Below are 27,928 nucleotides of genomic sequence, written 5' to 3' on the forward strand. Positions count from 1 at the left end.
GAGGAGCTCCAGATGGCAGTTAGGACAATTAGATTGAGATCAAATAATTGACTCTGATCGGACTTGTATAATGTTTGATGTCTTGTTTTCCAGCCATGGATCCAACCAGGAGTTTAGTGATCTGAACACAGGTGAGCCAGGTGAGCTTGGTGGGTCTGGGCGAGCTTCCCCGACGGACCACCTGACCCGGTCCAGACTCTCACACACACCACTAGAACCTCTTTAGAGGAGATCCACCCGGCAGTCAGACAGCAGCACAGACAGAGCAGACATGACGGACAGAGCGTTCAGCGCATCCAAAGTCACCCCCCGGGCCCCGGTGACCCCCCTGCTCCCCCCCGAGCCCATCGACATCATCCGCGTCAAAGCCCGGTCCCGGCGGGTCCAGCTCAACGTCGGAGGTCTCACACATGAGGTTCTGTGGAGAACTCTGGACCGACTGCCCCGAACCCGTCTGGGCCGGCTAAGAGACTGCAACACCCACGAGTCCCTGCTGGAGCTCTGCGACGACTACAACCTCACCGAGAACGAGTACTTCTTCGACCGGCACCCGGTGGCCTTCTCCTCCATCCTCAACTTCTACCGGACGGGGAAGCTGCACATGATGGAGGAGATGTGCGCGCTGTCCTTCGGGCAGGAGCTGGACTACTGGGGCATCGACGAGATCTACCTGGAGTCCTGCTGCCAGGCGCGGTACCACCAGAAGAAGGAGCAGATGAACGAGGAGCTGAGGAGGGAGGCGGAGACGCTGAGGGACAAGGAGGGTGAGGTGGAGGAGCACGGCTGCTGTCCCGACAAGAGGCAGAAACTGTATGACCTGCTGGAGAAACCCAGCTCCTCTGTGGCTGCAAAGGTAACGACGGCTGCACACACACACACACACACGCACACACACACACACACACACACACACACACACACACACACACGCACACACACACACACACACACACACACACACACATACACACACACACACACACACACACCCTGCACACACAGCCTACACACACACACACACACACACACACACACACACACACACACACACACACCCTGCACACACAGCCTACACACACACACACACACACACACACACACACACGCACACACACACACGCACACACACACACACACACACACACACACACACACACACCTGCACACACAGCCTACACACACACACACACACACACACACACACACACACACACACACACCCTGCACACACAGCCTACACACACACACACACACACACACACACGCACACACACACACGCACACACACACACACACACACACACACACACACACCCTGCACACACAGCCTACACACACACACACACACACACACACACACACACACACACACACACACGCACACACACACACACACACACACACACACACCCTGCACACACAGCCTACACACACACACACACACACACACACACACACACACACAGCCTACACACACACACACACACACACGCACGCACACACACACACACACACACACACACACACACACGCACACACACACACACACACACACACACACACACACACACACACACACACACACACACACACACACACACACACACCCTGCACACACAGCCTACACACACACACACACACACACACACACACACACACACACGCACACGCGCACACACACACACACACACACACACACACACACACACACACACACACACCTGCACACACAACCTACACACACACACACACACACACACACACACACACACACACACACACACACACACACACACACACACACACACCCTGCACACACAGCCTACACACACACACACACACACACGCGCACACACACACACACACACACACACACACACACACACACACACACACACACACACACACACACATGCTGGTGAAGGAAACGTCCACTCAATAATAAAATTAAATCCCTCTGATTGGTTGTTATTGGAATTTAAATTCATGAAACCGGTAAAGAATCGCAGGTCGTTAGTTTTGAAACTACACGAGAAGAAGAAATACTCACCGAACATTTCTTCTAGCTCAGATAACTCAGTGTTCACTCAAATGAGCTGGTCCACTCGTGAAAATCTCTCTGAGCGAGCGAGGGAGTGAGGGAGTGAGGGAGTGAGGGAGCGAGTGAACATAGGACACTGGTTGGCTGAATGCAGCCACATCTTGTTTCAGTTTCAAATTAAAAGCCCTTGTTTCAAATTAAAAGCCCATAAACCAGTTTTTAACCTGGTCTTGTTTTAATCTTTAACTTTATAAGACTTATTTACATCCTGACAGAACCGAGGTCATTGGAGCCTCTTGGTTCTGCTCAGTTTTTATGAACATGATTTATGCTCTTCTCTTCTATTTCATACTGCAGATTTTGCTCATAAAACATCTATACTCAGACAGTTATGTCTGACATTCATATAAAAATAAAAACCCACTTCTTCAGAACTATGGAGATCTATCATGAAACATCTCGGCCGTTATAGAGCTGTGGGGACGATCATCTGTCTCCTGTGACGGTCAGAGACACCAAGGAGGACAGGAGGGGACTCCTGCTGTTCTGTTGGACTCTTGTTTTTTAGGGATAAATTCACCCAAATTTCAAAACAAATACACAAAAAACAAAGCAGCAAACATACTTTCTCTCACTTGTACTCAACCAACAGGTTTTACTACTGTTTTGGGATTTTAGATCAAATTGTCTTTTTGGCTTTTAACCCTAAAAATGGATCAACATCTTGTACTTTAACAGTACAACATCAGATATGTTGACCTTGTATGTCCTTGATGTGACCATAAGCAGCTCTGGTAAAGAACAATGTGGTTCTCTTATTCATCTGTCTTTAGGTCCACTGAGTTAGTAGACACAGACAACTGTCACAACATTTAAACATTTATGAAAACATTTTGAAAACTTCCAAAGTTTCATGTTGTATCTTTAAAAAAAAAAGGAAGACTCAATGTTTTCTGTTGCAGTTTTATTAGTTTCCATTATTTTGGGGATCGATGACAGTATGTTGCTGAGGGTAGAAACAGGTGATTTAGGAGGTTTCCATCTGATGAAACGATGACATCATCGGTTTTCTGTTAGAATAGGTGAGATGAGCTTCATACGTGTGTCTGCAGTGTTTACTACACACTGGGTCAGAAAATCTTTGTGTAGGGCACTGCATCATTGGAGTGGACAGACAGACAGACAGACAGACAGACAGACAGACAGGCAGACAGACAGGCAGGCAGGCAGACAGGCAGACAGGCAGGCAGGCAGGCAGGCAAACAGGCAGATAGACAGACAGGCAGACAGACAGACAGACAGACAGACAGACAGACAGACAGGCAGACAGACAGACAGACAGACAGACAGACAGGTGAGGAGAAAAAGGAAACATGCTGATATTGTTAATCAATTCGTTGTTTCCAGCCGTCAGGAAAACTGCACTGTCAGCAGCATGAAGAGGGTTCAGAACTGTTTAATCAGCAGAATTCATACAGGACCGGATTCTGTTTAAATCTGGACTGTACCGGACCAGGTTCTGTTTAAATCTGGTCTGTACTGGACAGGGTTCTGTTTAGATCTGGTCTATGGTCTGTATCGGACCGGTTCTGTTTCGATCTGGTCTGTATCAGACCGGTTCTGTTAATATCTGGACTGTACTGGACCGAATTCTGTTTAGATCTGGACTGTATTGGACCGGTTCTGTTTAGATCTGGACTGTATCGGACCGGGTTCTGTTTAAATCTGGTCTGTATCGGACCGGTTCTGTTTATATCTGGACTGTACTGGACCGAATTCTGTTTAGATCTGGACTGTGGTCTGTATCGGACCGGTTCTGTTTCAATCTGGTCTGTGGTCTGTATCGGACCGGGTTCTGTTTAGATCTGGAATGTCAGATGGATTTACAGTGAATAGATTCACCTCCCAGAGATCTGAGCAGCACCAGGAACTCTGCTGGAGAACCGACCCACAGAACAAAGTTCTGCAGCTGGGAGGAGGTCGGGGTGGGGGAGGAAGCTGCAGCAGTAAAGGAATAACTTGATCTGATGACGTGGTTCTCCCCTCTGACTGGCTGCCACCTCGGAGCTGTTCGTGAACCCTCATTGTGACGCATTGATTCCACCATCACAGATATTCTGTTTCACGTGCTTATCTGAACAAGGAGCTGATTTTATTTTATTTTGTCACTCCAGCCAGTGTTTACAGTTCATTTCAGTTCATTATGTCATCATGTAAAGTCATTTATTCATAAATGTGTGAGGTAACCTTCACCAGACCAGTGTTTATCAGTGTTGCCTAAAGGAGCCGCATGAATGCGCTGCGTTGTCAGGAAGTCGATCTGAGACCAACAACAAACACATGCAGTTGTTTCTGGCTTTGAATAGGAGCTCTAATCTATACATTATTTACCATGTGACCATGTGACCAATATTATTGTATGATTATCTCTCAATGATGCTGCACAGGTCGTCGCTGTGTCTGTGTATCTGTGTGTATCTGTGTGTATCTGTGTGTATTTGTGTGTCCGTGTATTTGTGTATCCGTGTGTATTTGTGTGTCTGTGTATTTGTGTATCTGTGTTTCCATGTATCTGTGTGTATTTGTGTGTCCGTGTATCTGTGTGTATCTGTGTATTTGTGTATCTGTGTGTATTTGTGTGTCTGTGTATTTGTGTGTCCGTGTATCTGTGTGTATCTGTGTATTTGTGTATCTGTGTGTATTTGTGTGTCCGTGTATCTGTGTGTATCTGTGTATTTGTGTATCTGTGTGTATTTGTGTGTCCGTGTATCTGTGTGTATCTGTGTATTTGTGTATCTGTGTGTATTTGTGTGTCTGTGTATTTGTGTATCTGTGTGTGTTTGTGTATCTTTACATTACATTTAATTTAACTGACACTTTTATCCAAAGCGACTTACAATAAGTGCTATCTGTGTGTCCATGTATGTGTGTGTCTGTGCATGTGTGTATCTGTGTGTACGTGTGTGTCTGTGTATGTGTGTATCTCTGTGTATGTGTGTGTCCGTGTATGTGTGCATGTGTGTGTCTGTGTATGTTACCCACTTTGTTTAAGAAGCAGCTGTCAGGTGTTCAGGTTGTTCAGGTTCAGGATGTTCAGGGTGTTCAGGTTGTTCAGGTTGTTCAGGGTGTTCAGGTTGTTCAGGTTCAGGATGTTCAGGATGTTCAGGGTGTTCAGGATGTTCAGGGTGTTCAGGATGTTCAGGGTGTTCAGGTTCAGGGTGTTCAGGTTCAGGGTGTTCAGGGTTTTCAGGGTTTTCAGGGTGTTCAGGATGTTCAGGGTGTTCAGGTTAAGGGTGTTCAGGGTGTTCAGGTTGTTCAGGTTGTTCAGGTTGTTCAGGTTGTTCAGGATGTTCAGGTTGTTCAGGTTGTTCAGGATGTTCAGGTTGTTCAGGTTGTTCAGGATGTTCAGGTTGTTCAGGATGTTCAGGTTGTTCAGGATGTTCAGGGTGTTCAGGTTCAGGGTGTTCAGGTTCAGGGTGTTCAGGGTTTTCAGGGTTTTCAGGGTGTTCAGGATGTTCAGGGTGTTCAGGTTAAGGGTGTTCAGGGTGTTCAGGTTGTTCAGGGTGTTCAGGTTGTTCAGGGTGTTCAGGGTGTTCAGGGTGTTCAAGGTGTTCAGGATGTTCAGGGTGTTCAAGGTGTTCAGGGTGTCCAGGGTGTTCAAGGTGTTCAGGGTGTTCAGGATGTTCAGGGTGTTCAGGTTGTTCAGGATGTTCAGGTTGTTCAGGGTGTTCAGGTTGTTCAGGATGTTCAGGTTGTTCAGGATGTTCAGGTTGTTCAGGATGTTCAGGATGTTCAGGTTGTTCAGGTTGTTCAGGATGTTCAGGTTGTTCAGGTTGTTCAGGATGTTCAGGTTGTTCAGGTTCAGGGTGTTCAGGTTCAGGGTGTTCAGGTTCAGGGTGTTCAGGGTTTTCAGGGTTTTCAGGGTGTTCAGGATGTTCAGGGTGTTCAGGTTAAGGGTGTTCAGGGTGTTCAGGTTGTTCAGGGTGTTCAGGTTGTTCAGGGTGTTCAGGGTGTTCAGGGTGTTCAAGGTGTTCAGGATGTTCAGGGTGTTCAAGGTGTTCAGGTTGTTCAGGGTGTCCAGGGTGTTCAGGGTGTTCAGGGTGTTCAGGATGTTCAGGGTGTTCAGGTTGTTCAGGATGTTCAGGTTGTTCAGGTTGTTCAGGGTGTTCAGGTTGTTCAGGATGTTCAGGTTGTTCAGGTTGTTCAGGTTGTTCAGGATGTTCAGGTTGTTCAGGATGTTCAGGATGTTCAGGATGTTCAGGTTGTTCAGGTTGTTCAGGTTGTTCAGGATGTTCAGGTTGTTCAGGATGTTCAGGTTGTTCAGGTTGTTCAGGATGTTCAGGTTGTTCAGGTTGTTCAGGATGTTCAGGATGTTCAGGGTGTTCAGGATGTTCAGGGTGTTCAGGATGTTCAGGTTGTTCAGGATGTTCAGGTTGTTCAGGATGTTCAGGTTGTTCAGGATGTTCAAGGTGTTCAGGTTGTTCAGGATGTTCAGGATGTTCAGGTTGTTCAGGATGTTCAGGATGTTCAGGATGTTCAGGTTGTTCAAGGTGTTCAGGATGTTCAGGATGTTCAAGGTGTTCAGGGTGTTCAGGATGTTCAAGGTGTTCAGGATGTTCAGGTTGTTCAGGTTGTTCAGGGTGTTCAGGATGTTCAAGGTGTTCAGGATGTTCAGGTTGTTCAGGTTGTTCAGGATGTTCAAGGTGTTCAGGATGTTCAGGTTGTTCAGGTTGTTCAAGGTGTTCAGGATGTTCAGGTTGTTCAAGGTGTTCAGGATGTTCAGGTTGTTCAAGGTGTTCAGGATGTTCAAGGTGTTCAGGATGTTCAGGTTGTTCAGGTTGTTCAGGGTGTTCAGGATGTTCAAGGTGTTCAGGATGTTCAGGTTGTTCAGGTTGTTCAGGATGTTCAAGGTGTTCAGGGTGTTCAAGGTGTTCAGGATGTTCAAGGTGTTCAGGTTGTTCAGGATGTTCAGGATGTTCAAGGTGTTCAGGATGTTCAAGGTGTTCAGGTTGTTCAAGGTGTTCAGGTTGTTCAGGATGTTCAGGTTGTTCAAGGTGTTCAGGTTGTTCAGGTTGTTCAGGTTGTTCAGGATGTTCAAGGTGTTCAGGATGTTCAAGGTGTTCAGGTTGTTCAGGTTGTTCAGGATGTTCAGGGTGTTCAGGGTGTTCAGGATGTTCAAGGTGTTCAGGTTGTTCAGGTTGTTCAGGATGTTCAGGTTGTTCAGGATGTTCAGGTTGTTCAAGGTGTTCAGGATGTTCAGGTTGTTCAGGATGTTCAAGGTGTTCAGGATGTTCAAGGTGTTCAGGTTGTTCAGGTTGTTCAGGATGTTCAGGGTGTTCAGGGTGTTCAGGATGTTCAAGGTGTTCAGGTTGTTCAGGTTGTTCAGGATGTTCAGGTTGTTCAGGATGTTCAGGTTGTTCAAGGTGTTCAGGATGTTCAGGTTGTTCAAGGTGTTCAGGATGTTCAGGATGTTCAGGTTGTTCAAGGTGTTCAGGATGTTCAGGATGTTCAGGTTGTTCAAGGTGTTCAGGATGTTCAGGTTGTTCAGGATGTTCAGGTTGTTCAAGGTGTTCAGGATGTTCAGGTTGTTCAAGGTGTTCAGGATGTTCAGGGTGTTCAGGATGTTCAGGTTGTTCAAGGTGTTCAGGATGTTCAGGGTGTGCGTGGGCAGATCTGTGCCATATGTTTACATCCTCGGCCTCTTGTTGAGGCTTTGTGCCTCCAGCTGGGAGTCAAACACCTCACAGCGCTGACGTCTATCCTCTGGAACAAATATAAGGATTACATGTTGTCGGGCTGAGAGCTGCAGGAAGACTTTGAGGTTAAAGAAGGAAGCTGTGCAAACTTCTAACTAATTACTAACTTCTGTTCTTTATCTATAGAATACAGGAAAGTCAGTTTCAGGATTTTATAGGACTCTTCTGTGCTTTAACATTGAATTCATTTAAATTAAATTAGTTTTATTATTAATACACATTCAGTCCATTTGTCACTTTCAGAATTTGTAGTTATGAACCAACAAAAGCGTTTGATCAGATTAACTCATAAGGGATCAGATTTAAGTTTTAAATATGATTAGTTATTAGACTAATCTATGAACTGAACAGTCCTAATTAATATAACGAGGTAATGAGGTGGCAGAAATATAAACCAGTTTGACAGATTCAAAAGTTACATTTTGTGTATTTCCTTTGCTGCCTTGAAATTCAAGAGTTCTGATGAAAACAGGGTCAAAGCAATAGAAATGACAGAATAAAAAAAGACTGTAAAAATGTGCAGTACAGACATATAAAATAGAATCAAATGAAACAACGGTCAGCAGTAGTGTTTGTGTTTGTGTTTGTGTTTGTGGTTTCTAAAGACATTTCAGATGTTTTGTTTCTGCCCTGAACTGCTCTGAAGGATGTTAACAATCCCACAGTCTTTGCCCTTTGTATGTATAGATCAGATAAACTGCAGCATCGCTCAATATAGCAAACAATAGCACCACACACAGTGCAATATACATATATACAAGTGACATATAGAGTATATTAGAACATGCTACATGTGTATTTGTATATATTTGTGTTGTTGTTTTTTTTAAACATGGCAGAAGTGCCGTTGTCAGGTGGTTGTTGGCTCTAAAAATATGACAGTGTTGGCCTTTAAACGGTCCATGTGACCGAGCTGGAACCGTAGTGTCAGCAGGAGAGAAGCTGCTTAGGCCTCTGCACCGACACCAACTGTGTGTCACTGTCACTGCAGTGATGCGGCTCACGTCTCAGCCAATCGGAGGGCTTCTTCCTGGTGACACGAACAGCTCAGACCGGCTGCTGATTAGAGAAGAAGTCTTACCTGTTCACCTGGAAAACCTAATGCATCATTTGCTCTGTAAGAACCACACGCTCACAGCAGTCCAGAGTCCAGATGGACAACCATTCATAATACTTCAGAGTTTTATTGGATAATATGAGTATTAAATGTTCTAATAATAGAGATTAATTTCATACACTTTACATAATCTGTGTAATCTTCTTATTTTTGTCTGTGATTGTATTTCCCTTTGCGTCTTTTGTTGTGAGTCAGACACACACACTCACTCAAAATGGACAGGTTGATTTTAGTTTTCTTTTCAAACTGTGTGTCAAACACATTTAGTCCTTCTTCATCAAAGAAATGTTTTAGAGCAGAACAAAGGACAACAAATAATTCTCTTCTCCTGTACACAGTTTATAGGAAATTGAGACTGAAGTGAGTTTAGGTCGAACCAACTGAGTTATTACAGCAAGTCACCGTGTATCTACACACACACACACACACACACACACACACACACACACACACACACACACACACACACACACGCAGACACAGAGTATGACTTGGGAGCAAGGCTTAATCTCCTTTGGGGCTTTTACTAGGACTGCTGCTGCTGCAAATAGACTAACTGTTGGCAGGTTGGATAGTCTGTCCTGTCCACGATCTGACCTGCAGGAGGTGAGGGTGGGGTGATGGAGGTGGAGCAGGAGCAGCAGATTGAAAAGACAAAGGAGGTTGTAGACCGAACGCTAACTAGCATGTCAGTCATCTAGGATTGAGAAGAGCAATATAATGAAATGTATAATATCGCTTTTCTGACCGATGCAGAGAAAGTTCCAGTAAAGTGAGAGGCAGGAAACGATCCATCCAGGATGTTACAGTGAAGAAGTCTTTAAAGAGGACATTATTGTGACTAATTTAAAGCTTCATACCCTTTCTTTGTAGCATATATGTATATTTTTTACACATTTAAAATACTATTTATGACGACATGCTGGGTATACGGTATAATATATATTTATTGTTTGGTATGTAATCCATTTGATTATGTAGATTGTTATAAAGGACAATTTTTTTTTTAAACATTTTGAGAAATAAGGGTGGATATAATTATGTTTTATAGTCACTTATTACTGTAAGCTGTGATTTGAGGGAACATGTCTGCATGTCTTGAAGCACTTCCATTGACTTCACCCTGCAGGAAGTGCTTGTTCACCCGGTGCTCACACACCACCTGACTGACGAAGACTCCTCTCTCCTTCACCTACAGTCAGAGTTTCCAAAGTGTTGCTTTCCTTTTTCAGCTCATGTGCTGCTCTGAGGTGAAATGATTTCCTGCAGCTCATCAGGGGAAAGCCTGTGACCCCACGTGGTTGTTCAGGAGTAGAAATATGAGGACTCTGTCACAATCAGTGTGCTTGTGAGCAGATCTGTTCATATCATCCAGGTTTTACTGATTCAGTGATGTTTTCTATGGTTAATGAAGGTTTATTCATCACAGCAGCTCATATAAGGTTTAGACTGTCCATTCGATTTTTGGAAACCTACTTCCTGCTTCACCTTTGACGTCGTGCTGATATTTTTGTATTCATCATGGATGATTACAACACATTTCTAGTGTTTTTGCTTACATATCCACATAGGTAGTTTGCACAATATGGTTGAATTATGGGATTAGTGTGTCTGACTTCCCTAAAACTGTGGAAATGTTGCAAAAGAAGAGGTCGTAAATGTGACATCAGATTCAGTTAAAAAGACATTTTAGCTTTTACATGACTTTATGATTTCATGTCTGTGGTTTTGTCCACAGTTTGTTGAAGAAATGTTGGCCTGCGTTTCTGTTGTGAACTTTCTCTGCTGCTACTAAACACAAATAACAGTATTGTATTCGCAAGTGGTTTAAATGGAATCTCTCGTCCTAATGTACTAATTAGTAATCATTTCAACACTTGCATGAGTTTTAAAATTCATTGTGAAACCCTGATTGAAATTCAGATGAACCTAAAAGTGCGCCGTGAGTGATGGTTGAGTGTGTAAAGTGTCTCGGTGCCGGCAGCGGTACGTCTGAGCCTTCACGGCGGAGCAGCACACTGATGTTTATACGCTGATGTACTGCAGCTGTGCCGGTTTAATCGCTGTCACAGGACAGATCTGCAGTGAAGTTCCTCCTGTCAGCTGTAACTCTGCTGCTGCAGACGTCCTCCTCTCAGTGTGAGTGCAGCACAGATCACGAGCTGCCAGGACGCCTTGTTTGTTTGTTTGTTCACTACTTCAGTATTCAAAAGACATCAGTCATATTTCATGCAGCTGATTAATGTTGGCGTGTTTACCGGGTGGCAGTGCAGAAGTGTGACAGTGTGTTGTTGTTTTTTTTTTTATCACAGCAGAGAGCTTTCAAATGTCAGAAGTTTGTGATGTCACAAACTCAGGCTCATGTCATGTGGCAAGTCTTATCACGGCCCACCGTCCAACGTCTTACGCAGAAGAAAACAGCAGTCGTTCAGTCGCAGAGCGAGTTACAAAGTTTAAAGAGAAGTAGAGGTTGGGATGATGAAGTGGTATTCAGAAAAGAGAGACAGTCAGAGGAGAGGGTTACTGATATTAATGAAATAATAAAGACACAAACACAAAACTGCCTGAGAAGAAAAACTACATGAAACTGTTTTTTGTTACTTAAAACCATAAAAATATCTTTTAACGGAGGCAGACTACAAAGTAAAAGAACGACCAGAGAAAACTGTCCAATGGTGGACCTTTACATTTTTGTTGTCACCATGTGATTGTGTTTCCATTAGTAACTAGCTCGCAGTTCATAGAGTGATTACCAAAGTCCTTTTCAGTGTGTTGACTCCTTTAATTCATGGCAACGCACCACTGCGTGTCTACTTTCACGTATATTTCTGTTCTTTACCGTTTCTGTTTACACAATCACTATGAGCTTAATATACAAGTGTAAAACATTATTATTTAGCATTAGGAGTTCAAAATAAATGAATACATTTTTCAGGTGCATGCAACGTTTAAGACATGTTTTTATGTCAGTGTTGGTCTTCCTGTCTGCTTAACAATCACTTTTGCTGCTAAAACAATGATTGAAATGAGATTATCAAATTGAAAACTTTATTTGATTAGATAAGTTAAGATAGATAAGATTAGATAAGATAATTTGTAGTGGAAAAGTAAGTATATTACCAAAATATACAGGTATGTCACAATGCTCAGCATATTGCTCAGTTTGCTCGTGGCGTTGATCAAACCCCCGAGAACTCATCTCCGTTGTTATTCCCTGTCTCTCCACGCTGTTCTTTTCTCTCTCTGCTCTCCTCTCACCTCAACTCTTCCTGTGAAAGGGGAGTTTTTCTGTCACTCATGAATCGTTAAATTGTTGGATTCCTCTCTGTAGTGTTGCTCATTTCTGTTGTGAGGACCTGTCATTGTTAAATACCCTCAGATGACTTTAGTTGTCAGTTGATGCAATGTAAATATGAAGTTAAATTGAATATCAGTAGATAAAAATGACATATTTAGACGTTTCTTCAATAAGACAAAGTCCCCCTAATGCCTTAAAGCTTATATGTAAGTCTGAACCTGTAGCTCAATGAGGCAGCTCAATGATATGAAAGGCTCGTCCCTTAAGTTTAATGGGATTGGTCCCATTGTTATGTAACACATACAATCTTGGCTGGCTGCATCTGTGGTTTTAACATTGACGTTGGTACGCTGCAGTTTCAAAGAGGAAATGATCAGCTTGTTTCTTACTTATTTATATGCATGCTTATTTCTCTTCTTCTTTTGTTTTACCCTTGCGATGGTATTCTGCTTTATTTTGGCTCGTGTGAACTGTGAAACTGGTGTTCTAAAAAAAACGTGTAAGCCTCTGAGCATACAATCTTCTAAGTATCTCAGGGTGTTTCCTGCTCTACTTAAGTCTCCCATCTTTCTTTTATACAGATATTTGCATTCATAGAGGCACCTGATATATTGTTGAGAAGACCAACTTCTTGCCTGTCTGCACATTTATCCTACATTTATCCCTTTCAGTTGGAATTTGCATCCAAATCTTTATGTTTGGAAATTTCTCAGCAGTAAAAATCTGAAAAAAAAATCAGATTTCTGTAATCCACCTTTATATGTGCAAATTATTTTTAAACTGCCTTCACAAAATAGGTTGTGTGAATGGGAAGTCCAAAACCTGAGCAGCTATTCAAACCCGGCACCTCAGAGGTTGGAGGTCAAACTCCTCACCCAGCCTTTTAATTGGTGGACGTGACACTGACCTGAGAGACTGAAGTGAGGTCGATATCTCACGCCATATACCCGAGGTCATTTTAGTCATTCGCTCTTTTGAACCGATGACACGGCTTCAGACAGCCGGGGTTTATACATCACATACCTAAAGAAACAATCCTGTCGTCTTTGGGCTGCAGCTTTCCATGTCATGGAGCTGCAGGTGAGGAGTGGAGACAGATCAGTGAAGTAAAAGAGTTATCTATAAGACAATTTAAGGCATTAGGGGATTCTTACTTGTAAATAAAAATTTAAAAAAAAAAAAACTTCCTAATATGTACTTTTTATTCACAGCCATGATTTTTTTTTTTTTTTTTTACTGGTTTAATGGATGAGGATCTTTAGTTGAGAATTGATTGATCTTATTTGCAAATTCAGGAAGTGGTGGTTTGGGGATTGTCTTCAAAGCATTGTTGTGTGTATTTTAGATTCAGTTAAAACTCTAGTATTTCTTTGTAGAACATTTCGATTTTTCTTTGGAATTGAAAATGAATCCTAAAAATCTGTCTCTGACACATCAGAAAATATTCCCTGAATGATGTCAAACAAATGGATCCAGTAGAGACGTTTCCACTGTGGTTCACTGTAGGTGTTGTCATGGTCACCCTGCCTGGATTTTTAATGACAAGCTAATGTTTGTCTAATTACAGCCCAGTGTATCACACATCAGCTGCTCTGTGTAACACATTAACACTTCTAATAACTCTAAACGTTCTTCTCAATTTATTATCTCTGTTTCTCTTTCCTCACGTCTGTGTGTGTGTGTGTGTGGGGGGGCGGTGTGGGGGGGGGTGTGTGTGTGGGGGGGGGGGTGTGGGGGTGTGTGTGTGGGGGGGGGGTGTGTGGGGGTGTGGGGGTGTGTGTGTGTGGGGGTGTGGGGGTGTGTGTGTGGGGGGGGGTGTGGGGGTGGGGGGGTGTGTGTGTGGGGGGTGTGGGGGTGTGGGGGTGTGTGTGTGGGGGGGGGGGGTGTGGGGGTGGGGGGGGGGTGTGTGTGTGGGGGGTGTGGGGGTGTGTGTGTGGGGGGGGGGTGTGGGGGGTGTGGGGGTGTGGGGGGGGGGTGTGGGGGGTGTGTGTGTGGGGGGGGGTGTGGGGGTGTGGGGGTGTGTGTGTATACCGTGGAGGCATCAGATTCCAGTGCACGAGTTTATCTTGGGAAACACTGACTCAGGTTTCAAATTTTTTTGTCTCCATTTCTCCCAATAGTCATAAAACCGGTAAAATCAGAAGCACTCTGGAGGACAGTTCACGTTTCCTGTTTGTAATTTACTTCCTGAGTTTGGTACAAAAGACATCATGCAGGTTGTACAACACCACAAACATAAGGACGAAAATATGTAAAGAATGAGAACGTCCGAGAGTAAAATAAACAACGGACTGTTCTTTCTTCTGTTGTAATTGAGACTCTTTAATCAAAGAGGCAATAATAACAGAAATTCCCATTTTTGTCACATTCAGGTTAAATTTTTGAAGGTTTTATTTTGCCACCGTCGTCACCAAACAAACAAATGTATCTCTAAAATAAGACAAATCATCACTGTGTTGTTTAAAATCTTCACACATTTTATAATGCATTCATATAAACTTCAATAATCTCAATTTAAAGTCTATTAAGTAACGGTTCTTCTCAAAATCTTCATCAGAAAGTGGAGTTTGGCCAGTTTCTGCTCTTTTTAACTCGTCTTAACTTTACAAGATCTGCATCAAAACCAGCATGTGAGAAGTCCATGAAGTGCCCATCAAAAGTTAAACACACAATTCTACGACTGGACAATCTGCTTCTGCTGATAAAGACAATGTCATTTCATTGAGAGCTCAAAAACGTCTATAAAAATGATTTTGTGGTGGGATTGTTTCCTCACTCAGTGTTTCCAGTCTTCCTCATAGCTCCTTCACACTCAGCGGGACCATCAGGTTTCCAACCATCTCTCAGTCATGATTGATAATCTGTATAAAGAATAAATGCGGAACATAACCAGCTGCATGGTGGACCAACATGCTGCTGTTACACAGGAGCAGATTCATTGAAGGATTTGTCGATGCAATTGATGCTATAACGTCTTTTAAACTGTGGTGAAAGTGAACAATAACTTTTCTTTGACTAAAAGACGTAAACGTCACTATTAACAAATGTGGAACAACTAGATTGATGAATATTGGAATGACTGAACAACAGATGAAACAGTATGTTTGCTGCATCAGCAGCTTTATATATAGGCCGTATTGACCTGTGAAGAAACAGCAGCCGTGCAGCAGATCCTGCATCCTGCGCCTGTTGGTCCTGAAATACTTCCACGTATTGATCAGGGCTTCGGTTTCTCTGCCAGGTCACTTCATCCACTTTTCATTCTGCTGAGCGTTTTTCTGCTTCTTAGTTTCACTGTAAGTTTCACAAATCTTTGTCAGACGTCTCTCTCGTTCTCGTACACATTCCTCAGACCTTTTACATCTAAAGGGAACTAAATGGTTTGCTGAAGTTTTGTTAAACACTGAGTGTAAGTTTATCAGCTCACAGTTTATTCAGTTTGTCTTCTGCGGGGAGGATAATCGCCCCACTCCTCGCTGGTTCATAGTGCTCTTCTGTTTGGAAGAAGATGTTGTATCTTAACAAACTCTTGTGGATATTCTTTGGCCTTCAAAGGGTGAATCATCTTTTTTTGTTGTTGTCAACCTCCTCACCTTTTCTTTCTCTGGCACCAACGTCAGGGTTTATTTTCATCTTCTACACAAGCAATAGAAAAATTCTGATTTTCAGATTAAAATGAAATATAGCTCCATAGACACTTCATGTCTGATGGCATGTTCTTAGTATGTTTGTAAGACACAATTGTAGCTTTGATAGAAAACTATAATTATTATGGAGTTCTAGTCTTATGGATACACTGCATACAAGATGTATTCATGTTTCCATGTTGTTAACAAATGTATTTTACTGAAGATATAAAGGAAGTGAGCGTGTACTTCTTGTGGTTGTAGCATTGTGCAGATACTGTATACACAGGTGAAGGACTCCATGTTTGTATCTGAGATTTTAATCATTTTTGACAACATTTTTAAAGAAAAGCTTATTAGAAACGTAACACTGACATTATTAAATGTTAAAGTTAGGGTTGGGGTTATGCATGCTTAAAGCTCCCAATATAATTAATTTACTACATTTGTTACAACACTGATGAACTGCTATGTGCTCCAAATGTCACTGATATTTTGGTGTTAATAAATGAATTGCATCAGGAGCTTTGTATGTGCACAATATACTTTCCAACCATTCATTTATTTGACTGAAGCTGCTTTGCGTAAATTACCACAACCTTTCAGGCATAACTGACGCAGTGTCACACTCTGTGGCCTCGCATGGCTGCTTACATTACTGAACCAGTGGATTGGGTTCAAATCAATAGACAAGAGACACCTTAATTGGTTATACAATTAACTGAATCTGAAGGTTGCATTATAAAAAAAACAACAAAAAAAACAAACATCTGTTTTAATTATTTATGTAAATGGATTTAAAATACGTAGAACATCCACCACACCTGTCTGTGGGGTTTTGGATGATGGTGTGTGCTCCGACCACTGAAGCCATGAAAATAGCCCTCCGTCAGCTGTGCTGCACTGAAACCTGGTTTGAGCTGGTGGAAACAGAAACAGAGGCACAAGTTCACCTAAAAACTGACACCAGAATTGAACTGTAGCGGTGGATCTTTACCGACACCAAGCTGCAGCCGAGTTCACGTTGATACACAAAAATTGTAACCTGGATCTGCTCTACGCTGAGTACGAAAATAGGACCCCAAATTAAATCAGATGTCTGACTCCTTAGTTAGTGAGTTAGAAGGTGTTTTAGGTCATCGCTGAGAAGTTTACAATACATAATGTTCATAATCAGAAAACAGTGAGAGGGTGGCGTGCAGTGACGTCATCAGTGACGTTCAACAGCTTCTTTCTCTATTTGTGACTGAATGTATTTCATCTGAGTTAATATCTTTGTCAGTGACTCACTGATGAGTGTTACTGATCAGCTGAATCTCAGATGTGGAGCCTGAATTAATTCTTCCTCCACTGTACAGCTTGTAAAGCAGCTTGTGTGTTCCTGGTACTACTTAAAATCTGCCCTCGGTGCCAAGGTCACAGCATTTGGCGGCCATTAAGCCATTAAGACGTTCAGGGTGGCCACACTGTCATAACACCTGCCCTCTACTTCCCTTTGTTTCTCTCTCCCTTCGGCTTTCTGTCTATATTCTGTCTCCTCTTTCTTTCTTTCTCATCTCTGCCTATGCTTCTCCCACTCTCTTCTTCTGGCTTGGCTTTGCAGTTTTGTGTAAAAACTCTTGCTGCACACGGTGTGAAGCTGTAACGCTCGGTGTCCTTCAGCAGGACTCTGACAGGCCAGATGCTCCGTCACCGGAAGTAACTGAGGCGATCCATGACGTGACTTCACAGGAACTCTCTCTTGAGTCACAGCCGCCACCGTCGTCACGGCAGATTTAGGAAATACATCAGTGATGCCCTGAAATGCTTTCCATTTGAGCTGATCGTTTTCCGCTCGTCAGTCACACCCACGCTGTTAGCTTCATCCATCCCAGTGACATTTAAATGAACAACTCTGCAGGTCTTAAAAGAAAATGGGTCATCAAATATAGCAATCATTAAATTAAAACTAAATGTTAAAACACTGACAAATTCTATAAATAAAATATAAATAAACTGTGAGGGGAAATATGATGGGAAGTAGAAAAAGCAGGAAAAAATGTCTTCAGTTTCCAGTGTATATTATTACTATTCATCGATACTTTATATCATAAAGTTGATGATAATTTATCACCTGGGGTTATATGAGAATTAACTCGTAAAGGTAAAAATATTTTATTTCTATATATATATATATTTTCTAATTTTTTTTTAATTTTTTTTTTATTTACATTTTAACACTAGTGAGTTGAAATTAAATAGAGAAAATGTCCTTTATTTTTCTGGACTATTTACTTGATGGTAACACAAAATGTAACAAAGCTTTTACAGTCTAAGTTACTGAATTATCAACTAAAAAGGATCCTATTTGTACCCAGCAGGTGACGGACCAGTGGTCATTTCAGTCATATCACTTTGTTAAAAAGTGTACTGTTGTTGCAGCTATATTTTAATAACATTATATCCATGCGTTGACTATTTTAAAAAGCTTATATTTGCCTTCTATCTGCTCTAAATCAGACTCTCCACTCAAGAACATTATTTAAAAAAGGCATCACACATTTAAAGTGTTAGCTAATGTCTGTGTGTTGTTCTCCTTTCTAAATGACAGTTGTAGGCTGCATGAAGCAGCTCTGTCTTTCACTAGTGATATAATGTAATTACAGATGTAGATATCTTTTTACTTTTATACACAGCTTTTCTTGGGAATGTCTGCTGTTGCTTAATTTCAGGTATTGCTTGATTCTTCCTGATGGGGGAGGAAAGAATGAGTAACCACTTCTAACCTCTCTCTATCCTTTCTATAGATAGCAACACAATCCTATTACAATTATCTTGAAATGTCCTAGCAAGGGCTGCAGAAAGAAGACTCAGACCACACATGCTTCCGCGTCCTCACTCTGCATCGGACATTACACTTCTCCATCAGAGTTGTTTTAAACACACTTTGTATGTAACGGCATTGAACCCCCCAGTCAATTTATTTTCATTGAACCTTTCTGTGAGAACTAAGATAGTTCAAATAGCAGGAGCAGCAATAAATAAGTGCTGGAGGCTAAAGTGGTTTCAAAGGTTGAAGTTAAATATGCAGGAACAAGAAACTGTTCACGGTGATCAGATCTGACGAAGCAGTTTGTAAAATATTCATTCTGGATCTGATTTCTTAAACACTGTGAACAGCTGACATACAAAGAAGAGACGTGACCACAGAACTCTTCTGCTGTTAACAACACTGGAAGATGTCCCGAAAGTTTACATTTAATTCATTTTCATCACTGATTTATAAAAGCAATTCTCATGTGTGAACCTATGTCCAGTGGTTTCACAGCTGAACAGTCTGTGTCAGTAAATACAGAATAAAATATTCATTAATACTTAGACGTGTGAAAAACAAATGAAGTTATGTTGAAATAGACAGGTTTGACTTTTTTTTTAAATAATTTTATCACCTGCATAATAAAAGACACAACGAGTTGAAGTATTTCTTAAGTGGAACATATCTTTGTGTCTGTGGCTTTATAACTGCCACAATAAATCATAAAACTTTGATTAATAATACAACAAGTAATTATACACATAAAGCCAACATTTTACTGGAGAATCACTGGCTATAGAATCTGCTTTATTTATGCATTAATATCAGTTGTATATAGCAGCAATAGATTTTTTTGATATGAACTTACTGAGTTGAGAAAAACAATTATCATATGTCAGAATTTAAGTTCGGAGAAACACAACTTGTTTTGAGGAGTTTCTCTCATTCAGCCACCTGATGACTATTTCTGGGATGTTTTGTGAGGACAGTTTCTCTTTTGTTTGGCAGTCCGATGATTCTGTCTTCAGTTCAAACCAAATTCAAAATGATTTTCCACAGTCCTGTAAAACACTAGTTGTGGTCTCTCTTATTTACACTTTGAAGGAAACCTAAGCTTATGAGAACAGAGCAAGTAACGCTTTAACAATATTTCTTATTTATGGCCAAAACAATGTGATGTTTGCTGCCAAAAAGTTGTCATTTGATTTCATGAATTCTGCCTTGCAGTCAGAGGTCATCAGTAGAAGAAGGGTAGGTAGTGACAGTCACAGTGGACGCCAGCATTCAAGACTAAATCAGTCAATGAGAATTTGTCAAAAACAGCACCAAATATCACTCCGCTGTGAATGTTCTAAAAAGAGCTCGAAATTCTGTATGTTATTCGTTTTCGTTGTCTTAGTTTGTTATGTCCATGCTGAAGAACGCCTTCAACTGTTGAAAGCAGCCTTTAAAATGAAGGCTGCTCTCATGTTTCCTGTTCATAATTCTCTGTGTTTCATAGTATCAGACGACAGCATCGTGGAGCACTCAACAGGCTTCGCAGGCTTTCAGGAACAAAGAGGCAGTCAATAAAGAATGAAACCCATCATGTCCTGATACTTTACATGGATAACTTAACATTACTGGATCACTTGTAGAACAGTTTAGTTTGTGTTGAAATCATAGTGATGATGAGATAGCGATACTAAATGTAACATCTCTATCAAACAACCACACGTAGGGAACTGTGTGAATGTGAACAAATGGTAGAATGTGGGAGTTGAACTAACATTTTCAATTGAAAATATCTGGAGATCAAATCCTTTGGGGCACTGGGGGATTCCCTTTTAAATCAGCTTTTTAAAAACAACAATTTGAGTGATAGCCTCGGTGTCACTTAAATCTGATTCACTAATTGTGATGCTGTACTGGGTTTGAAAAGGATAACGTCCACACGCTGACAGAGTTACACTTTGACAAGGTTTCCATCCTAATGTCAAATGTTCTTGTTGCTCTTAATGGGAACTTGCATGGTGCTCTTCTGCCATCAGTGTGTGAATGTGTGTGTGTTAGGCCCCGTCTAGGGGTGGCCGAGACACAACAGGAACATAAGGTCTTCCTCAGGTCCCAAGCAGCCACAAGAACACGGGAGTTTTAGTTTAGGACGATTAACAATTTATTTATTATTTACAAGAAGAGCAGTTGAACTTAAAAATGCCTTCAGGGTGAACCAAGGCCAAAACAACAAACAAAAAAAATACTATCTTAGGAACGTAATATTTTCTAACCTACCCAAAATCAATGAACCAGAAACACTAAATCTTACCTCCCTAATCTAACCAAAACAAAAGAGGAAACAGTTAACAGAACCAGCAGCTCCACAACTAACAATAGACAAGTGCATGAACTGAACGGCGTGTGGCCGGTTGGATCTCGGGGAGTTCCTCCTGCCCCGAGCAACGTCATCTTCGGTTTAAAATACTCTACGTCATCCGCTGTCAGGACGCCTTCCACCAATCAGGATCGTGCACCTGCACAGCCACATTTGCATTCACACACACCTGCCGCAACTCTCATTCACACAGAAACAAAGAAAATACACACGCACAAAAACAATCCTGCGACCACAGTCGTAACGGTGTGTGAATGTGTGTGTGAATGCTTCAATGGGAGGTAAATTGTAAAGTTGTTGTAGACTGTATGCTGCGAAGGTAAAAGGGCGCTATATAAGTACAGACCATTCACCCTTAATTAGTTTAATGTATAATAACTGTTACTCGAAGAAAAGATGTGCACAGCCAGTACAGTAACCTACAATCGTCTTTGTCTTGCAGGTTCTGGCCATGATCTCCATCCTGTTCATCATCATCTCCACCATCTCGCTGTCACTCAACACCCTGCCAGAGCTGCAGGTCGTAGATGAGTTCGGCCAGTACAACGACAACCCCAGCCTCGCCCACGTGGAAGCGGTCTGTATCGCCTGGTTCACCATGGAGTACATCCTGCGCCTGATCTCAGCACCCAACAAGTGGAACTTCATCAAAGCGCCACTCAACATCATTGATCTGCTGGCTATACTGCCTTACTATGTGACCCTCTGCCTGACTGAGTCCAACAAGAGCGTGTTGCAGTTCCAGAACGTGCGCCGCGTGGTCCAGATCTTCCGTATCATGAGGATCCTGAGGATCCTGAAACTAGCCAGACACTCGACAGGACTCCAATCCTTGGGCTTCACTCTGCGAAGGAGCTATAATGAGTTGGGTCTGCTCATACTCTTCTTAGCCATGGGCATTATGATCTTCTCCAGCTTGGTGTTCTTTGCCGAGAAAGACGAGGACGCCACCAAATTCACCAGTATCCCTGCCTCCTTTTGGTGGGCTACGATCACCATGACAACTGTTGGTTACGGAGACATTTATCCACAGACTCTGCTGGGCAAGATTGTAGGAGGGCTCTGCTGCATAGCGGGTGTGTTGGTCATCGCCCTCCCCATCCCAATCATTGTCAACAACTTCTCTGAGTTCTACCGAGAGCAGAAGAGGCAGGAGAAGGCCATCAAGAGGAGGGAAGCTCTCGAGAGGGCCAAGCGGAGTGGAAGCATTATTTCTATTAACCTAAAGGATGCTTTTGCCCGAAGTATGGAACTCACTGATGTGTTGGTGGAAAAAAGAGAGGACAGTAAATGTCCAGTGGACAACCACCTGTCGCCCAGTCGCTGGAGCTACCACAAGCACTACTCTAATGCAGAGGGAGCCAGCCCGAGCAGGGCCCAGCATTACCAGGAGGTGGTTCAGCTGGGCTCCCCCAACCGACTCAAATCCGTCTCCAACAAAACCACACCTCAACACCTCAGCGTGAAGCGCCTGGAAGACACTTACAACAAGACGGCGACCCCGCAGGAGATGCAGGAAAAAGTGAAAGAGGAGCCAATCGAGATGAATGCGTTGACCTCCATCAAAACCCGGCAGACTTCACCGAAGGTCAGCGTCGGCAGGAAGTTCTCCAATGTGGCCGAGGAATTCTCAGTGGAAAGTGGAGAGAGAGGCTCTCTGCTGCCCTGTGTGGACGGAGGTCAAACTGGGGCTCGACAGCAGCGCGCCCCCCCGCCTTTGGACCTGAGTCAGATCAGCGCCATGGATGGGAACCAGACGTCTGACAGCACCCAGCCAATGACCATCATCAAAGAGGGTTTGTATGAGTTTGTGTCTAGCCCCAGAGAAAGTGGAAGAGGAGAAAAGGATGTAGCACCACAGGGGGTGGAAAACTATGAGATGACCTGTGACAGCGTCAGTAGCCCTATGAAAGATTACAGAAGCCCTAAAAAGACAAGAACCGTCAAGCTGGACCTGATCGGATCCCAAGAGGACGTCCTCGTGGCGGTAATGACACCCGTCGGTACGCCAGGCGCCACCGCCTCAGCCAAGTTTGCCCAACGACTTGCTGAGGACATGGTTTCCAGGCTTTCACCTTCTCCTAGTTCTACAAAGCAGGAAGCTAAGTCTCAGCTGTCGATCCTGCAATCCCCATCTCTGGCCCAACAATCTGTCCGTCCCAGCAACTCCGAGGGGGGAGGTGAGGGCTCAGCAGCCAGGAGCTTAGAAGGTGAAGGGCAGCTCACAGGCTTAAGCCACCAGGAGAGGAATCACATGGAGAGGTCTGCTGTTGGGCCAGGCAGCAGTGGGAGCCCACTGTCCTCTAAAGCTGGCTCACTTAACTGCACCCAGGAGCTAGTAACGATGGAAGGAGCGGATGAGGCAGGCGAAGGGGAGGGAGCCGAGCAGGGCGGAGAAAAACGAGAAAACCACGTTGTGCTGGACAGAAGCCTGACGCCGCCCTGCGAAACCAGCATGTGAGCTCGAAAGTAAAGTGAGGCTCAAAAGGGATTAGTTGGGGGAAAGGTTGACCGAATGGATGACAGCAACTACCCAGAGCTGTACGAAAAAACTCTGACGTGGTATGAGTTGGCACCTGCTGACAGAGACGCTGTGGAAACACGTTAAAGAAAGGTGGTAGTTTGGAGAGTAACACAAATCACATCCCCGCAAGACTGTCGGTCATTGCTTCAGTTGACAAGTGCTGCTGTCCAGACATCGCTGCAGCGTTATCACATGACTTCATCACTGGGGGAGATTCAGAAGCACACACCCACCTGTCTGGGTACCATTTGAATTAGAATTTACACTGCCTCATGTCAGTGTTGTTGCTTAATTTGTTTGAGATCCGACTGATATGCTGCAGAGCAAAAACATGAACCACTGACTCGTCTGTTAGGGCTCGGGTTGGAGCTGAAACAAAGCCTTGTCTGAATGACAATATTTTCGATGATCCTGAAGTGTTTTTGTGTACAGCTCGGCAGGTATAATCTACAGTTTCCTATTGGTTGCTACGTAGGCCTATTTATTATAATGAAGAATAACACCAAGGAGAGACAGACAGTGGAGGGAGGTTATATTTTTTACATTTGTCTCAGCAACACTCTTTAAACCAAACTTGAAAAAACAACGATCAGTTATTATTCTGTATTACCCAGCATTCGAGGTGTTGTGTTCCTGTTATGGGGCAAACAGAAACACATGACTCAGGACAAAAGGTCCCACTGCTGGCCCAAACGGAGAGCCCGGTATCGTCCCAGAGGAAAGATGCATGTGTTGCATTCTGAACACCCACATTCGTCTCAGCGCTTCAACCGTATATCTTCTGTTTTTTGTTTTGATTGTTTGCTTTTTGTTTTGTTTGTTGTTTTGTCTCACATTTTTCTATAATAGCTGAAATGAAAGCAGGGTTTTGGTGGTGAAAAGGGAATAGAAAGCCTGGTGTCACCACAGTGTATAATACAGCCACCAGTGCACGAGAGGACACTGTGTCAGTGTCACGTTTTAAATCTCCTGTAGGCATGAAAACGGCTCGTTGTCATTCCCAGGGCTACAAAAAGTAATAAATCTTTACATATTTAATTTACATAAATATGCTTAATTTAACCCAAACAATGACCTTTTCCTAACACTAACCGAATAGATTTTGTGCCTAAACCAAACTAAATCATGATTTATGTCCCACTTTACCCAAACTGTGATCTCTCCGTAAACCGAACCGCGTCGTTTCTGGTGCCTAAACTTAAGGCACGATAGTTTTCACGTATAACTCGTGAGGAGACAGATGAATCCTGACTGGTTCAGATATCTGACTTCATCCTGTGATCAGGCATCCCTCCGAAATTCAGAAGTATAAAGCGTAAATGTAGTTTTGACGAAGAGCACCCACGCACACCATCTTTTTTGTTTGGTCTCTGTGAGACTAGTGTCTTATTAAAAATGTCATTCCAATTTATTATGACGTGGGTCTTATTTTTTTCTTTTGAGAATCATTTCTATCACTGATAAACACAAAATGTTAATAACTGAGATCTGGGAGCGTGAACAGTCAGACAATCAGACAGGTTGTAAACAAAACAACAGGCTGGTTAAAAGTTAAAGAGAAAATGAAAGTAAACAACCATCCATCGCAGTTTATAGTGCTCACTATACTAGTGGGCTCAGGATGCTTCCAACAAAGGAGCCGTCAGGTTTGAATCAGGGAGCCGCTGCATGCAGCAGTTTTCCAAACCAGCCAAACCAGGTGAACAACTGCACACTTTCTTTCTCCCATCATGCAACTGTCCCTGCAGTTGTGTGCAGACAGTTTTCCGGTACAATAAGTCGTTATTTGTCAACTTCTGACTTATTTCCAAGTTGTCCGATTGTCTGACTGGTTGTGTTTGACTCCCAAAACCTCAGAAATTAACTTGGTGAGTTTGCTGTTACAATCAGCAGGAAATGTGGATCAAAACAATAAAGTAAGACCAAGTACTCATAAACAAATAAACTGTCCTTGGAGGAAGGCCTTCAGGTATGCAAAGACTTTAAAGCTAACTGAGGGACGATGCCTCTGAAGGTGTGTGACGACACACACCGTTTGTACCATTCAAACCAGATCATGCTGAATCTGGAGAGACGGAGAGCGGACGTGTTTCTGTGACCTGTTTGGGTGCTGGCTGAGTTGTCGAGGTAGAATAAGAGCGCCCTCTACAGGCTTTCTGCGGCCACTTGATCTGATGCCTCTTTTGCACTCTGGATTATCTTATCGAACGGACATCTTTTTACAGATCAGCGGTGCATTGATTCCAATGTGTGCTGACACCTTCACATACACATTCAACTGTTTGCAGAAGGGACTCACACAGAGGGCAGAGTGAGTGTGTGATGATGGCAGCGCTCACAGGGTGAGATGGGAATCAGAACCGTGTCCAACATGTACTTACTCACTCTTTAGATTCATCTTTTATGTGGTCAGTTACAGATAATTTATTAAATTTTGATGAGAGGAACTTGGAGCTGTGTGTTGTTCTGAACATCTCAGTATATCTAAAAATGGGTGCCTTTTCATAAATAGACAATTTATGAGAAGGTAAAAAAAAAAACCTGTAAAATCTGGTGAGATATGTTTCTTTTTGTTTTCTGTCCTTATTTTCTCTCTTGTTCTTGTGTAGTGGATATATTCATATGCAAATCCTCAGTTTTAGGTTTTGCATGCTTCGTGTTATTATCTCATCAACTTCAATGTCAGTCATGTCGTTTTTGCGCATCCTAGCTCACAGTTCTAACCTCACTGTGCCACACTGTCCTTTTATTTATGCAACTGAAACTCTTCGTAGACAGCAGTGGCTTCATGTTAGTTTAGTCGTGAGTTCAGCTTTGGGTCACTTCGGTGCTGCAGCAGTTGGCCCGTTAATGAACGACTGAACTGCAGGATTCTACGTGGACCGCAGACGATACACAGAGTTCTGTGGTTACAAACATGACATTTACAGGAAGTGATCAAGCATTCATTTCTTTATTCACACTGTTTCTAAAGTGGAAACATGAATCTCATGCAAACCACTGGAGACCATGTGGACTCAACCACGATGGGTTTTCAAAACAAAGTAAGCAACACCACGGCCAAAACTTTACCCAAATACAACTTCAGGAAACTCAGCCCAACAAAATTGGTTTTAATTTGAAATTACAAAATTACCTTCTAATAATCCAACTGAGAGTAAATATATATATGCTGAAGAAGTTTTAAAATCGACAGACTGCAGTTTGGGAACATGTTATTGAAACATGTTGTATTCAGATGAGAATGATTCAGTGGTGAAGTGAACACTGTAAACGCCTGGATCACCTCTGAATAATAGAACTCTGCCTGGTTTACTGATCAGATGTGGCTCTTACTGATCAGATGTGGCTCTTACTGATCAGACGTGGCTCTTACTGATCAGATGTGGCTCTTACTGATCAGACGTGGCTCTTACTGATCAGACGTGGCTCTTACTGATCAGATGTGGCTCTGTAGTGTTGATCTGTCACTGCTGCAGATGAGGAACCAGAGGAACAAACCTTCGGCTCCCCTAAAACAACCTCATCTCCACCAAGTCGTCTGATAAAACATCACTCCGTCAGCTGTACTTGTTGTGATCACTTAGGTTTTGTAAGTGAGATACTGTCGGACACCAACCAGACACTGGAAGCCTGCTTCTTCATCTGTCCTGCCTGCTCTTCCTCCTTTTATTGTTTCTTTATGTTCCACTCTTCCATTCTCATCTACTTTCTTTGTTTAACAGTAGCCTTTGTGATGACTAGTCAGATTCATTATATGTAGCTCAACATAATGATAGTGAATGATATGAACTTTTAAGTCAGTTATCAAACTGCAAGACAAATAAACATGTTCATGTGACCCACTTTTGTTGTGTTCATCTTTTTTTTGTTTAATGTGTTTGTGTGTTTGTTGATCAGTTTGTGAACTGCTGTCTGTAATTTTGAACCTGGTGACCATTGGACAAGCTGAGGAAGGGGGAGGAGTGGATCTATGTGAAAACCCTTTATGCCCCGCCCACCTATTCCAGCAACCTGACCCCAGGCATGTCAATCAAACCAGACATGTCCCCATAAATACCTCTCTGAGGCCTAATGTCCAAATAAATATATAAAAAAGTTTTAAAAAAGACTGGTTTTACCTGACGACACCAAAACTGCTACTTTGTCTGCTGATGTCTTCTGTGCAGCTGAAACACGGTGGATGAATTGTTGTTGAATGGAGGACAAATTATATGAAAAGAGTCAAGAAGGACGTGAAATGATTCATTTCACCGTCAGAATTTGATCCATTTGGTCTGATATCATTTGGAAAGTCCAGAAGAGACACATAATATAATTATATTATTCCGTTAAACCATAAGCTTTGCTTGCTGAAGTCTCTGTTTCTCTGTCGTAGCCCTTTCAGGTAAAACTGTTGCT

General features: G+C 42.8%; 1 protein-coding gene across 1 annotated transcript; it reads left to right on the plus strand.

The window, feature by feature from the left end:
- Positions 1 to 271: 271 nt before the first annotated feature.
- LOC138212770 (potassium voltage-gated channel subfamily B member 2-like) lies at positions 272 to 27,359 on the plus strand. Its single transcript, XM_069173316.1, has 2 exons — positions 272 to 853; positions 21,446 to 27,359. Exons 1-2 carry the CDS (start codon positions 272 to 274, stop codon positions 23,462 to 23,464), a joined length of 2,601 nt encoding a protein of 866 aa, XP_069029417.1. The 3' UTR covers positions 23,465 to 27,359.
- Positions 27,360 to 27,928: the final 569 nt, after the last annotated feature.

The sequence above is a fragment of the Embiotoca jacksoni genome, unplaced genomic scaffold, assembly GCF_022577435.1.
Source record: "Embiotoca jacksoni isolate LCO1_2020_lvr unplaced genomic scaffold, fEmbJac1.0.p SCAF_59, whole genome shotgun sequence".
NCBI lineage: Eukaryota > Metazoa > Chordata > Actinopteri > Embiotocidae > Embiotoca > Embiotoca jacksoni.

What these genes read in the sequence shown, in the direction of transcription:
- LOC138212770 (XM_069173316.1), top strand. Translation starts at nt 272, where the DNA reads ATGACGGACAGAGCGTTCAGCGCATCCAAAGTCACCCCCCGGGCCCCG. An exon ending in GCTCCTCTGTGGCTGCAAAG is followed by an intron (nt 854 to 21,445) that starts GTAACGACGGCT and finishes TTTGTCTTGCAG; the next exon opens with GTTCTGGCCATGATCTCCAT.